Source organism: Aplidium turbinatum, chromosome 3 (genome assembly GCF_918807975.1).
Source record: "Aplidium turbinatum chromosome 3, kaAplTurb1.1, whole genome shotgun sequence".
Lineage (NCBI taxonomy): Eukaryota > Metazoa > Chordata > Ascidiacea > Aplousobranchia > Polyclinidae > Aplidium > Aplidium turbinatum.
The window spans coordinates 37,522,606-37,535,297 of record NC_137474.1 but is presented as its reverse complement, the minus strand read 5'-3'; the positions used below and the strand labels follow the sequence as shown (position 1 = coordinate 37,535,297).

The 12,692-nt window shown below is 36.8% G+C and overlaps 1 protein-coding gene across 1 annotated transcript; it reads right to left on the bottom strand.

Annotated features, from left to right (window-relative positions):
• Positions 1-535: 535 nt before the first annotated feature.
• Positions 536-11,936, bottom strand: LOC145766252 (putative ammonium transporter 1). Its single transcript, XM_082577926.1, has 10 exons — positions 11,817-11,936; positions 11,114-11,203; positions 9,662-9,777; positions 7,223-7,433; positions 5,473-5,627; positions 4,620-4,857; positions 3,757-3,900; positions 3,177-3,298; positions 2,513-2,723; positions 536-2,148 (listed from the first exon to the last, which is right to left on the bottom strand). Exons 1-10 carry the CDS (start codon positions 11,893-11,895, stop codon positions 2,030-2,032), a joined length of 1,485 nt encoding a protein of 494 aa, XP_082434052.1. The 5' UTR covers positions 11,896-11,936; the 3' UTR covers positions 536-2,029.
• Positions 11,937-12,692: the final 756 nt, after the last annotated feature.

Here is a 12,692-nt window from a genome sequence, read left to right as displayed (position 1 = left end):
AGTTCGTACAGCGTTTTTGGCTTGTAATTTTACAATATTTTTATATTTTTGTAAAAAAATTCCGCTCGCTCAACCACATTTTGTTCATCTCGGCGATATTGGGCAAGAATAGTTAGGGATTAAGGGAGTGAAAAGTTTTTTTGTGTCTAAAAAAAACTAGATGGTCACACGGCCGTGTTTAAAGTAAGAAATTAAGTTTGACAGATCTAATTAACTCAAATATGAGACCGACTGAGAAATCTTTTAAGTTGACGGATGCTACTCTGTGCTTAGCTATTGAAATAATGAAGCCACGAGCCCTTACTCATTGGTCGCGGGGAGATTGAAAGAAGACTGTGAAGTTGAATTTGGGAAAACGTTGGCCTTAAAAACTGTGGAGTGGTAGCAGTGCATTGGTTTGTTCGCCTCCACTCTACTAACCTCTTTGGAGTGAAAACGATTTTGATGTTTCCGAAATCAATTCTTCCTATAATGTTGCAAAATTTGAGTCAAATTTCTTTAACCAATCTCACACTGCTCTGACACATACAAAAGATTACAGTTTTAGTATTTAAGTTTATTAAATTGCTTATGTATTACACATTCTTGACATTATTTTATCAATCGTCAAAATGATACATTGCAAGGTAGAAAGTTGTAGCCTAAAAGGTATTTAGGGTGATGCTGATGCAGTGGAAGTAGCCACTTCCTCGTATCCATGAGATGTTTATGCACTTTTTAGCAAGTATTACCATAGCTTACCTTAGCAAACCGTCAAAAACAACGAGGAAAATACAGTAAAACCAGGCTTTCATGTTTTATTCAAGATTTTTTAACACGGGCTAAAAATCGAAACTATTGACGCAGGCCCGGTCACCGAGATTGGCAGAGTGAAGCTTCCGATCGTTGAAGTCTTGTTGCCGGGTAATTATTCCACCCATTACATGCCGCTGAATGGAGAGCAATTTGTAACGTGCGTTGCTCAAACGCACTCCCCGAGAGTTGAACCAGCGCCCCTTGTTCTTGAAGCTTCTTCACTAAGTCGCTCGCTAATCAATTAAGACGACAAAATCGAAAGATATAGCTTATTGCACGAAGTTGCTAAAGCATGTTCGTTGTAATGTTGTATATGTGTATTTGTATAAGTGTAATTTTGTGTAAGTTGTATAAACTCAAGCGTGGCGACAGCTTATGTAAGTTCTATCTTACAATTTTTGCTTTTTCGCTGTAGGCAGCAGCAGCAGCCTATAGACATTTTTACAGAAAAAGATTTGCAAACTGCAATTGGCAACATGATACAGGCATAAAACAACAAGCAAAGTGAAGCTGATATTGAAGCGTGGCGAATAGATCAGTAATGGCAAGCTGCAGCTGCATACATACATGAGCATCTGCAAATTGTTATAAAAGCCTGTGGGCAATACAAAGAATTAGAACTTCGGCAGCAAAAATTTAATCACATTCCAATGAAATAGAAGTTGCTTTTGGAACAAAGCTTTTTATACATCCACTTATTTATTGTTGTAACGCATAAGATAAAAAGTCACTGAACTATTTTATCACACTCGTTTATCTTCAGATGCCCCATAACCTTCGATAGAAATTTGATTAACAAGATTTCATGAAACAAGAAACGCATTTTTAAAATGTTTCAATTAGTCGAATTTTTACAAGAAACTGCAAAAAACTTTTCAAACAACGTCACTTATTAGAAGAGTTTTCGTTCAATACTGTAGTTCTTTTTCTGTGTGCGCTGAAACTTGCAAACATAAAAGCTTTTGAAAAACTTCAGATTTCGTCTTCAGAATGTGCAATAAAACAAAATGGCTGAATCAACAATATCAAAGAATATTTTCCACAGAATCCACCTGGATCTGGTGGCTTTTGATGCTTGCTGAGACCCTATTAAGTCCAGCAGGGTACCCAAAATGAGTAGAATAGCAGGTGACAGAAAATTTATAAACTCGATCTATTTGTCATGGTCGTTCGTATCCGGCAACTAGGTTGCTTCCGTTTATAAATTCGAATAAAGTCTGTTCATGAATTATATTTACATCGGAGACGATTGCTCTTCAACGTCAAATATTTGAGGCGGAAAGTCAGTGTTATCTTCAACAACACCGTTTTCAAGCGCAACTGGATTGGAATAGCTCCCGTTTCGCAAATCCACTGAAAACGAACAAGAAAATAACATAAATTGGTTAATTAAATTTTTTGTGAAGAGATGTCATAAGATAGTATAGCCTACATAGAAAGCATTATCACGTTCACAAACACCACTCCAGGCTTATAAACTTGTTTGTTAAAAGTAAGAGCAATATTGGTAACTGTTATTGCGCTGGCTAAAGTAGACCACTACGTCATTGCTTTAAATCTAAATAGGAAACAGATAACTGTTCCAAAATGTTTCACTGTGTTAAAAATAAAAATGATAAAGTTTGATTTTACAACCCATGGACTACTGTATTCCAACCACGAAAGATTACTTCTAAGTAGGCTGCAAAAACATTATCACAATTTAAAAGAAACTTACTGCATGATTTGGTATGGGGGTGCTCTCCATAGTCGTATCCACCAGCAGGGTACGCTGGTTCTCCGTGTTTAACTTTATCCATGCCCATTATCTCCACGGATTCTTTTACTCGAAGAAAACCCAAGTATCTCATGCTCCCAAACATGATGGCACACAACACTGCAGTCCATGTCATGATCGCCACAGCCCCAAGTAAATTCCAACCAAAGCTCTATTAAAAGAAACCATAATATAATTTAATGAATTAATCCGGCAATGATTTTTATCGAAGCTTTACGTATTTTGGCAAGTACATATCAGGTATTGAAAGCGTTAATCCTATCTGAACAGTTTAGGATTCTGAACATCGTAACAATGTTAGTTGTCTGTAATTGCATTGTAAGGCATAAAAAGTCAATTCAAGTGTTTATATCATGTTATGCTTCTTCAACAAGTTTATGAATAATATGCTTCCTTTATGTGGTTGCTCGAATTATACATGTGATAAAATCATCTAAATAAAGTGACTTGAAACATGGTTAACGTAAGAAATGTGGAAAATACACGTTTTTAAAAGTTTTGAAACTAAAATTTTAGCTAAAATTGTACTTTAATGTCTAAATACAGCCAAAAGAGGGTCATTTTTCTCATAGTGTCAGCGCTACTTTTAACTCAGAACACTTACTTTAAATGCGACCTCGTGGCCTCCGTATATGATCCCTCCAACGTATTCTCCATCGACTTGCAGTCCATTTACTACAAAGATAGGGGCCAGGAGAACTCCTGTCAACCCTCCTCCCAAATGAACTGAAAAAAGCAGTCATCAAACCAATGTCTTCACAGTAATTGCAAGCAAGTCAAGTTGAAATTTATACAATCAGAATGTACTCTCGACAACAATGTTCTATAGGTGCCATTGTACTGTAATTGTAAATGACTTTAAGATATTCTCTGGTTTTGCTGCATAGACATAAAGTGTAAAAACTTGCCACTTTACTTTTTTTCTGTACAACAGGAGAAATACTGTTAAGTTTAGAGCAATAGCAGGGGCAAGCAATTTTAATTGGAGCTTGTTGGCTAATGCAAAGCAAAAAGTTACAAAATAAGTTTTACTGAACTTCCACGTTATTAATTTCTCATTACTGGTTTCACTTGTATCAAATACTGTATTATCGAAATCGTGTTTACATTTACAATTAGATTTACCACTAAACATTTTATCAACCTTCTAAACGTTAACCATCATGAAAACAAAAGAAACAAACCTGCAACGGCATCCAGCGGATCATCTATTTTAAGTTTGAGTACCAAATGGTGCCAGCAAATGAAAGAGACTGCTGCCACTACTCCAATCACGATTGCTGACCAGGGATTAAGGTCGTTGCATCCAGCACACAAAGATACCATTCCTGAAATGATAAACAATAAGTTTGATTTGTTACTGCTCGTGGGGTCTCACTAAACTCAAGAAAATTAATAAATGCTCGAATATCAGTCAACTCATTACTATACTTTTCAGGACAATAGTTGATTCGCAAGTTTGGCGCAAAAATGATCTTAAATTTTCTGCAGGCTTTTCTCTTGTCTGTAAAAAAATGCTGTCTTAGTTAAATTTTTAAAAAATGCAAGTCGAAATGATATGATTTCTGTGTTTCTGCGCGCCAAAAATAACACATTGTAAAACAACAAGCTCGGGCCATACAAAAACGTATCGCTGGCCGCATTTGGCCCGCGGGACAAACTTTGAACACTCCTGGTTTACTGAACTCAATCTTCATGATTAGATTGCATGGGTATTTTCTTGTCACACTCTCAAGAACTGAACTTGAGTAAACTTTATAATTGCATGCTTATAAATTTGTTTAAAAGATGTGCTATTTTAGTGTTAAACGAATACACTATCTATTATTTGAATGACTGCAGGTATTTACTTGGTAATTTGGATGTCAACCTAACCGAACCAAAATGAAGTTTTCAACTGAAAATAACCAATTTTTAACCGTTAGATATACCGTACAACAAATGTTGTAAAACTTTTAAAGGGACTCCACTCCACAGACGTTGGCTTATATTATTTATTGAAAAGAACCTTAATAACTCAAAACAAATTTTAAATATATTTACGAACCTGCCAGTCCCCCGTTCATGGTCATGATCAGAGACCAATAATGATCTTGGCCTCTGATAGATTCTGTGGTTTTGTATAAGATCATGGTAACAATGGCCGAAGATGAGCCTCCCAAGATCGTGTTCATAATGGCCACGGACACGGCCAACCCATCACCAGGATTGGAAATTGAAAGCTGGGAGCCACCGTTGAAGGCCAGAAATCCAACGTACAATATGAATGCTCCCAATGATGCGACCTGAAGTGAAGAAAAAATTTCTTCAGTCAGTTTTAATATAGAAAAAAAAACAATTCTTTAACAGATAGCAAGACAGGTTTCTTGGTGATGAGATTTAACCGGTGCGCTCAGGTTCGCACCAACCGAGTCTTAAAATTGTCGTGGAAACATTGCTTCACACCACTGGAATTTTTTCTAATAAACAAATGTGTGTTACAAAAACATACTTTGTTGAACCATAGAGAAATAAAACAAAGTAACTTCAGCGGGTTTAACATGGTGTATTGCAGGTATGTTTCATACATGAAAATATTATGCCCAGAAGAAGGAAGTAGATGAGCTAGTTTTGCAACACTGCTAAGAACGCGCTACCTTTTTGGTAACGGTAGGGATAGCGGCGCCATATTTTTGTTGGAGTAATGGCTGCAGTGGTGAAGCTACTTTTTCCCAATGTCACGGTAGCAATGGATCCCTACTTTCAAAGTAGCGGATGCCCATTTCTGATCATGCCGTAATGGATATTCTATAAATAATGTAGCTTTTAAGTAGTAAGATTTTAAGTAGCCTACTAGCGTAGCCTAATAGGCTAGCTGCATCGAACTGTTTTTTTAAATGTGACTTAAAGTTTATTCTTACTGTAACGCTGTGTCCTGGAATGTCATTAAAAGTCCCATCTTTATTGAAACGGCCAATGCGAGGCCCCAATATGGCAGCACCCACAAAAGCAGCAGTTCCACCTAAGATATGCACGATCCCTGATCCAGCAAAATCGATGTAAGAAAGTCCCGTACCTGCGACAAAATAATGCGTTGAAACCCTGGCCAAGCTTGAAACCAAAAGTTTTTTTGATAAACCTAATTTTTATTTCTTAAATAAATTCATTGATAACACACAGCTTTGATAACATTACATTTAAGTTTTCGTTGCCTTGACAGCCAGGGCTGCTAGGGCCTAAGGTCAACATTTCACCATCTCGGATTGGCGATGGTGCTTGGACAGTACCCAAAAACGATCGGAAGTCATCAAATTTTTGGTCCTATCATCCTAGATCAGTGGTTCTTAACCTTTTTCCTTGTTAGCACCACTTTGAAAACACCAACCAGTTGTCGCACCCTCTTCTAGAATTACTCAAAAGTGATGTTGTTTACATGTCTAAATACCAAAACCATTTTGTTTATTTAATCTTTATTTATATAACTGATAATAAAACAACCCAGCATGATATTTTCCTCGTACGCGGATCTTAAAATTGCCTTTTTTCTTGCTGTTTTGTGTCTATTCATCTCTACGAAATAAGTACCTCTCCTGTCCCCCATATAACGAGGGTTGGTGGCTGTTATACCTTTACGCTACAGTAGCTCACAATCTTCTATTTTGTTTGATAACATTTCTCCATGCAATGCCAATGATCCTGGTCTTGAGGGTCGACCGAGATACGATCTGTGATTCTGCTAATCGCAGGTCTTCTCCAATGTAGTCCATCCAACATTTCTTAGGACGTACTTGAGAGTTATTCCCATGGACGTTAAAGGATTGAATTTCTTAGCCACGTAATTTTTTCCATGGGTTGCACGTGTCCCTACGAAGGCACCCTTTTCCATCTCATGACATCTTCAAGCTGATGGGTGCCAAGCCGAGATCTCAACTCTTCTATCGTCACCAGGTCAGAAAGACATGTGGAACAGATCAATCGTAGGCTACCATGGCGTTGTCATTGCGACATAACCGATTTTGCTCTTCAACGGTGATGGGCCAGGTTTCACTTGCATACAATAATACACTCCTCACACCTCACACCTCATGCGCACTTTATACACGTGGCCAAACTACCGAAGGACAAATTACTGTCCGTATGGATATGGCTAAGCTCACAAAAACTCTTTCAAGCCAATGCTATTCTGGTACAGCCGCCCGACTGCCCAATCATGACAATTAGATAGCAAAAAGGCAGTCATGACGTCGAATTTTGCATTCCCAATTGTCAGCAGTTGTCTCCGAAACTAACTTTATTTCATTGGTTGTGTGAAAGCAAAGTAGCTTTCCCCGTAGTGATGGTTAAGCAAAGTCCAGTGACGTTTGTGCTGTTGTTTCCTGTTGGGGATGGCATCAAATCGTGGTGTGTTGTTGCTGAGTGCTACTTGCATGTGAAGCATCCAATTGAGTTTTCGTTTTTATGTGAAGCAGGCAGCAACATTCTCGCTATCTAATTAGTGATTTATAACTAACACTAATCATTCAACATTCCCGCACCTTCTAGGACAAGCTCTTGCACCTCCGGTTGAAGAACCCCTGTCCTAGATCCTCCGCAGATCTTTAACTCATGCTTTGAGCAGAGTGCAGTACATCTAATCACAACCATTGGGTACATTGTACAGAAGCTCCTTACCTGCCCCAGATTTAAGCCACCCATCATCAGACCAACCCCAGTGCGACGCCACGGGATAGACAAATCCAGTCAGAAAAAGGCAGTAGACCATGTAGGTGGTGAACTCAGTTCTTTCCGCCATGGCTCCAGAAACTATTGTCGAAGCAGTGGCAGCAAACACAAACTGATAAAACCATCCAGCGTAGAAGTCGCTTGGTTCGATCATGTTTTCCTGCCATTAAAGAAAAAGGTTATACCTTTCAATAAAAGTAATTGTTTCAATCGGTTGGTTTGGTTGGTTTTTGAATCTTTATCCTCGGACTGACAAAGCCTTGATTGGTTATTCCTGGTAGTTTCGCATACTTGTAGAGTAGGGTGGCTCGTTTTTGAACTTTTTGTTTTAACTCTTTCGGGGTAGTGGGGAAATGGTGCCAATGAGTGAGAAAAAACTCATGACAAAATTTGAGATTCGTAACAAATTGTCTTCAGCCTCCTCATGGGGCTCAAAAATCGAAAAATGGAGTCAAAAACGCAATTTTTCCAAAAATATTTTTAGTGTGGGTAAATACAATATTGTTTAGATATATCTAATTAACCTAAAAAAAAATTGGAGTCATTTAAACTATTCCTTCAGCTTCCTCACAGCTTCTGAAATTTCAATTTTGCTGAAAATTTTGCATTTTTGTGTGTGGTTACATAACCAAAAAACAACAAAACGTCATTGCATTTCTCTTTATAGACCTGCCCTGAGCTGTTGCGTATTTTTTTAAGGAAATTGGGTTAATTTGGTAGGAAAAAGTGACATTTTTTATTTGAATTTACGTCACTGACGAAGCTTGTGGTTATGTAACCACAAACAAAAATGCAAAATTTTCCGCAAAATGGAAATTTTCAGAAGCTGTGAGGAAGCTGAAGGAATAGTTCAAATGACTCCAATTTTTTTTAGGTTAATTAGATATATCTAAACAATATTGTATCTAACCAAACTAAAAATCTTTTTGGAAAAATTGCGTTTTTGACCCCATTTTTCGATTTTTGAGCCCCATGAGGAGGCTGAAGATAGTTTGTTACGAATCTCAAATTTTGTCATGAGTTTTTTCTCACTCATTGGCACCATTTCCCCACTACCCCGAGAGAATTAAAACAAAAAGTTCAAAAACGAGCCACCCTATTGTAGAGGCTCTTGACGCAGAGCCGGTTACCGAGATTGGCAGAATGAAGTTTTTCGATTGTTGAAGTGTTGTTGGAGAGCAGTCCTGATAGTGCGTTGCTGAAGCGCACACCCCCAGAGTCGAACTTGCGCCGCATGATCTTGAGCCCGGCGCATAACAACTGAGCTAATCGGGCGGAAATTATTTTGATGATTTTTGATTTTGACATATGTTTGGTGCAAACGCTCTGTAAAACCGAATTTCCTTAACGGTCTAATAATGTTTAAATTGCCAAGTTATCCTACTCAAGTTTGTAAAGATGTGCTGATCAAATAGGGTAAACAGTTATACGGGCAAACAGTAATTTTGTGTGATGATATTACGACCAGATAAGGTCGCAATATGGTCGTTGACATTTTTCATTCTTGCATAGCTACTTTTGGGATATTTTAAACTCCTAATAGAAGCATATATCACAATGCAGATACTAACGATCGGTTTTAGCCTGATGCTGTGGTAGTTGCGGTTTGCACAAGTTTTGGAACACAGTTTTCTAATATTATGACCAGCATATTTGTCATTGCACATGACTAGAGAACTGTGTTCCGAAAGCTAGTGCAAACCGCTACTACCACAGCATCAAGTCCGTTAGCCCATGTCCGCCCTGTTAGCTCAGTGGTTACGCGCGCGGCTCAAGATCACGCGGCGCAAGCTCGACTCTCGGGGTGTGCGTTTGAGCAACGCATTTCAGGACTGCTCTCCATTCAGCGGCACCTAGTGAATGGAATAATTTCCCGACAATAACACTTCAACAATCGGGCAACTTCACTCTGCCAATCTCGATAACCGGCCCTGCGTCAAGAGCCTCTACAAGTAGGCTATGCGAAACTACCAGGAATAACCAACCAAAGCTTTGTCAGTCCCAGGATAAAGATTCAAAACCAAACCAACCAGGTTAAAACAGATCGTTAGTATCCACATTGTGAAGTAAGCAAAGATCATGCTGCTAAAAGCGAAACTCAATCTGTCGCTATAATAGAAGGTTCAACAGCATCTAAACATAAAATATTCTTTTCTGCATTAAAAATTTTAAAAGCTGAAGAAAATATTACGTAAAAAGAATTTACTTTTTATTCCACACAAAACCTACGGTACATTTAATTTAACTTTCAGATGAGAAGTTTACCATGTTTTTTGGTAGAAGAATATCTGGAATGGCTTAGACTAGCTAGTTGTTTTTGCAAGATTTTTACTAATTTTTCATAGCTTATTCAACATACAAAACTGGGTTTCACAGTATCAATCGTACCGTGGCATTGCTCCCCAGGTTAGACGCAAAAAACTGACGATGGCCAATAAAGGCATTTCCTTCCTTTCCGTAAGCAAATCCATATCCTACTCCGTAGTACATTATTGCTCCAATGACTGAAGAAAAATGCAAGGCTTCACAATATTTCGTGTTTATGTTATGAAACAAATAATGTGACACATTTATGATGCATAGGCCTACCCATAGACACCTAGTCTATGTATTGTACATACCAATAATGGTTTCAAAAAAATTTCACGATTAACATAAAACGTTTTTATACATGTAATTGTGTTGAAACAAGGATTCTTCGTGTACGTGACTTTCACACGAACACTCGCATATTAAAAAAGAAGAAACGAATTTAAATAAGAACAAAATGATATATCTTTTGTCAGCAGATAACACCACCGCAATTTTAAATAAGAAAAGAAGTAAAGAAATGTACAGTTGCGCACTTTCCTCCATACTTCAAGGGTGCAGGTAAATCATGCTCAAGTAGCTTTACTGTGTTCATTTAAAGTCATCATTGTTATGTAAACATATCTTTCCTATAAGAGTAGCATTTATGGACCATACAAACTTTTACACCAGGTACAACCATAGCTACAGTGATTTTTGCAAGTTTATTCGAGTGACAAAACCGCGCAGTTTGTTTTAAAATCGCCAGAAGCGATCACTGGTGATAATTGGAGTCGTGGAAAGAAGTCGTGTCATGATGACTTAATTTATTTAATTTGAATTGAAAGCAAACAACGTTATTTTGATGCAATCAATTACCATCTCGTCAAATCAACTTATGATCAGTGGTAGGTTACAATTATTTGGTGGGTTGGCTTATGTGCTCCAGATCAATTTTATTTTTGTTTAGTTTGGGTTCTTTCAGCTTCCCCTTTTAACAAGTCGCTAGTGTCGTAGATGATGTTGAGAACATAATAATTTAAAACGTAAATACTCAAATTATTGGTTTTTCTGCTCCAATTATAGTTATTGAAATGAAACACTTTGAAATAATCTTTTTTTTGGCGGAATTTAATATCATTTTTAACCACTTTTAATTTGAATACCAGACTTGCAAGTTAAAGTTTTTTCAACATTGATTATTAATTTTTTATTCCTATCCAAACAACAGGGTTTGCTATGGCAAAATTAGGCCATTTTTTAAATCAAATTTTGTGCTTGGACAGGCATTGATCATCATAGTTTTGGTGGTTAGTTAATTTCGACAATATGTGCCTTCAGTAGTTTCACAACTCGGTTCTTTATTTATTTTTCACACTTTAAATCTTTGAAAAAGAGTCTAAACTATTTTGTGGCAGAATTTCGACTTGTTAAAGTGGCTACCGGCAGAAACACTTACAGTAAGTAACAGCACAGGGTTACATTATATAATTTTTTTTATCTATTTCCTTGTTTTTTTATGTTTGGTCTATGAGTGACATAGTAACTTACAAACATCTAAAACATTTTTCATGATGATGTTAGTTGTGTTTTTGCTTCTGACCGACCCAGCCTCCAAGAATGCAAACCCTCCCTGCATGACTGCAATAAAAAATAATGTTTTTAATCAATTACTTTTAAAGAGAGAGAGAGAAATCGTTTATTTGCCTTTAATATTACAAGTCAAATATATAATGAGCAAAGATATAAGAAAGGAGCACCAACGAACCTTATTTATTAGTCAAATTGCTTCTTTAAAGTTAAATCTGCCTGATAACAACAAAGTTTATTCCGTTGTGACAAAATTAAAATAAGACCTTGGTTTACTTTCGTTATGAAAATAAAATCAACTTTGCTTTATCGGAACAATTTTTTTTGGTTCCGATTTGGTCCTATGAAACGGTTCTGTTTCATCCAGACAGAGGAGTAACACTGAGAAAAGACGGGCACGTTTCTATTCAAATTGTTTCACCAAACCAAAATGATAGTAGGCTAATATTAATGTGTTTTTTGAAGCAGTAGGCTACAGCTTTGTTGTCTATCGTAGGTTTTTGCTTCTTTCAGGGCTTTACAAAGCAGACAGTGTCAAAATGGTTCATTTTGAGAAAAAAATTAAAGGGGGTCTTTCTCTAGTGTCGGATGATGTCTTTCCCGTCAGTACTTTGCTCAACTCACACAGATTTTGTTATAAACAATGTATATAAAAGCAACTTACATAAGACAAACATTCCGTTTATTAGAAGAAACATTTGATCCATGTTGACAGCCAGATTTTCAAGAGTTATATTCGACATTTTGGTAAATTTTTTAGAAAAGTGATTTAAAAAATGTTTTTCCAATCCTGCAAATTTGATTTGAAAAATAAACTTAATTGTTAGCGTCCTGAAAACGTGAAAATGCCAATAAAAGTAAAAAAAGTTTTATTTTTTGTTGATTCAGAAACAAAAGTTACAAAGCATCATTGTGTATGAAGACTTTATCATTCTAGCTGCAAACAAAATGCAACATAGAGAGTAATTTGAAAATAAAAAACTGAAAATTGCTCAGGTCTCTCCAGTTAATACGTATCAGTTGTTCAGGGGTGACACATAACTCAGAGCATCAAAAAAAAAATGCTTTAAACAATAAGCATGACAGTTTTTCAGCATTCTCCCTCTACAGTATAGTACTAGGATGTCTTTGTAGTCTCTATCATAAACACGTTAGAAATTCAACCTTTTCTTGGAGAACAACTTTTTATTTGATTTCAATCTCAATCAAACCACCGCGTCCGCGTCTTCTATTTTAACAACTACAGAAATGTTGTCTCGTTTTATCGGGAGCTCGGAAGCCTTGGGCGATTGAATATCAAAGTTTTCTTTGAACTGAAACGTGTCGGAAAAAGTTTCTAAAACAGAAATGTGATTTCAAGACAATGTGTATTGGAAACTAATTCTATGGAAAGCCCTCGAATCTTTTTTTTAATTTAACACTGCTCTATCTTGCTTTTAAACAAGACGTTTTGGACAGATTTTTTTTTAGATAACTAAATTTAATTAACGTACACGTTTTGCTTGGTAAGTGGAAAAGGCAACATACTGCAAATAGTTTT

Bases quoted from the DNA above. Each gene is read 5' to 3' on its own strand.
- LOC145766252 (XM_082577926.1), bottom strand. From the start codon at position 11,895: ATGTCGAATATAACTCTTGAAAATCTGGCTGTCAACATGGATCAAATG. The intron at 9,778-11,113 runs GTAAGTTACTAT...ATTTTTCTTCAG, and splicing joins GAAAAATGTTTTAGATGTTT to TCATTGGAGCAATAATGTAC. The intron at 5,628-7,222 runs GTAAGGAGCTTC...ATTTTGTCGCAG, and splicing joins GTGGCTTAAATCTGGGGCAG to GTACGGGACTTTCTTACATC.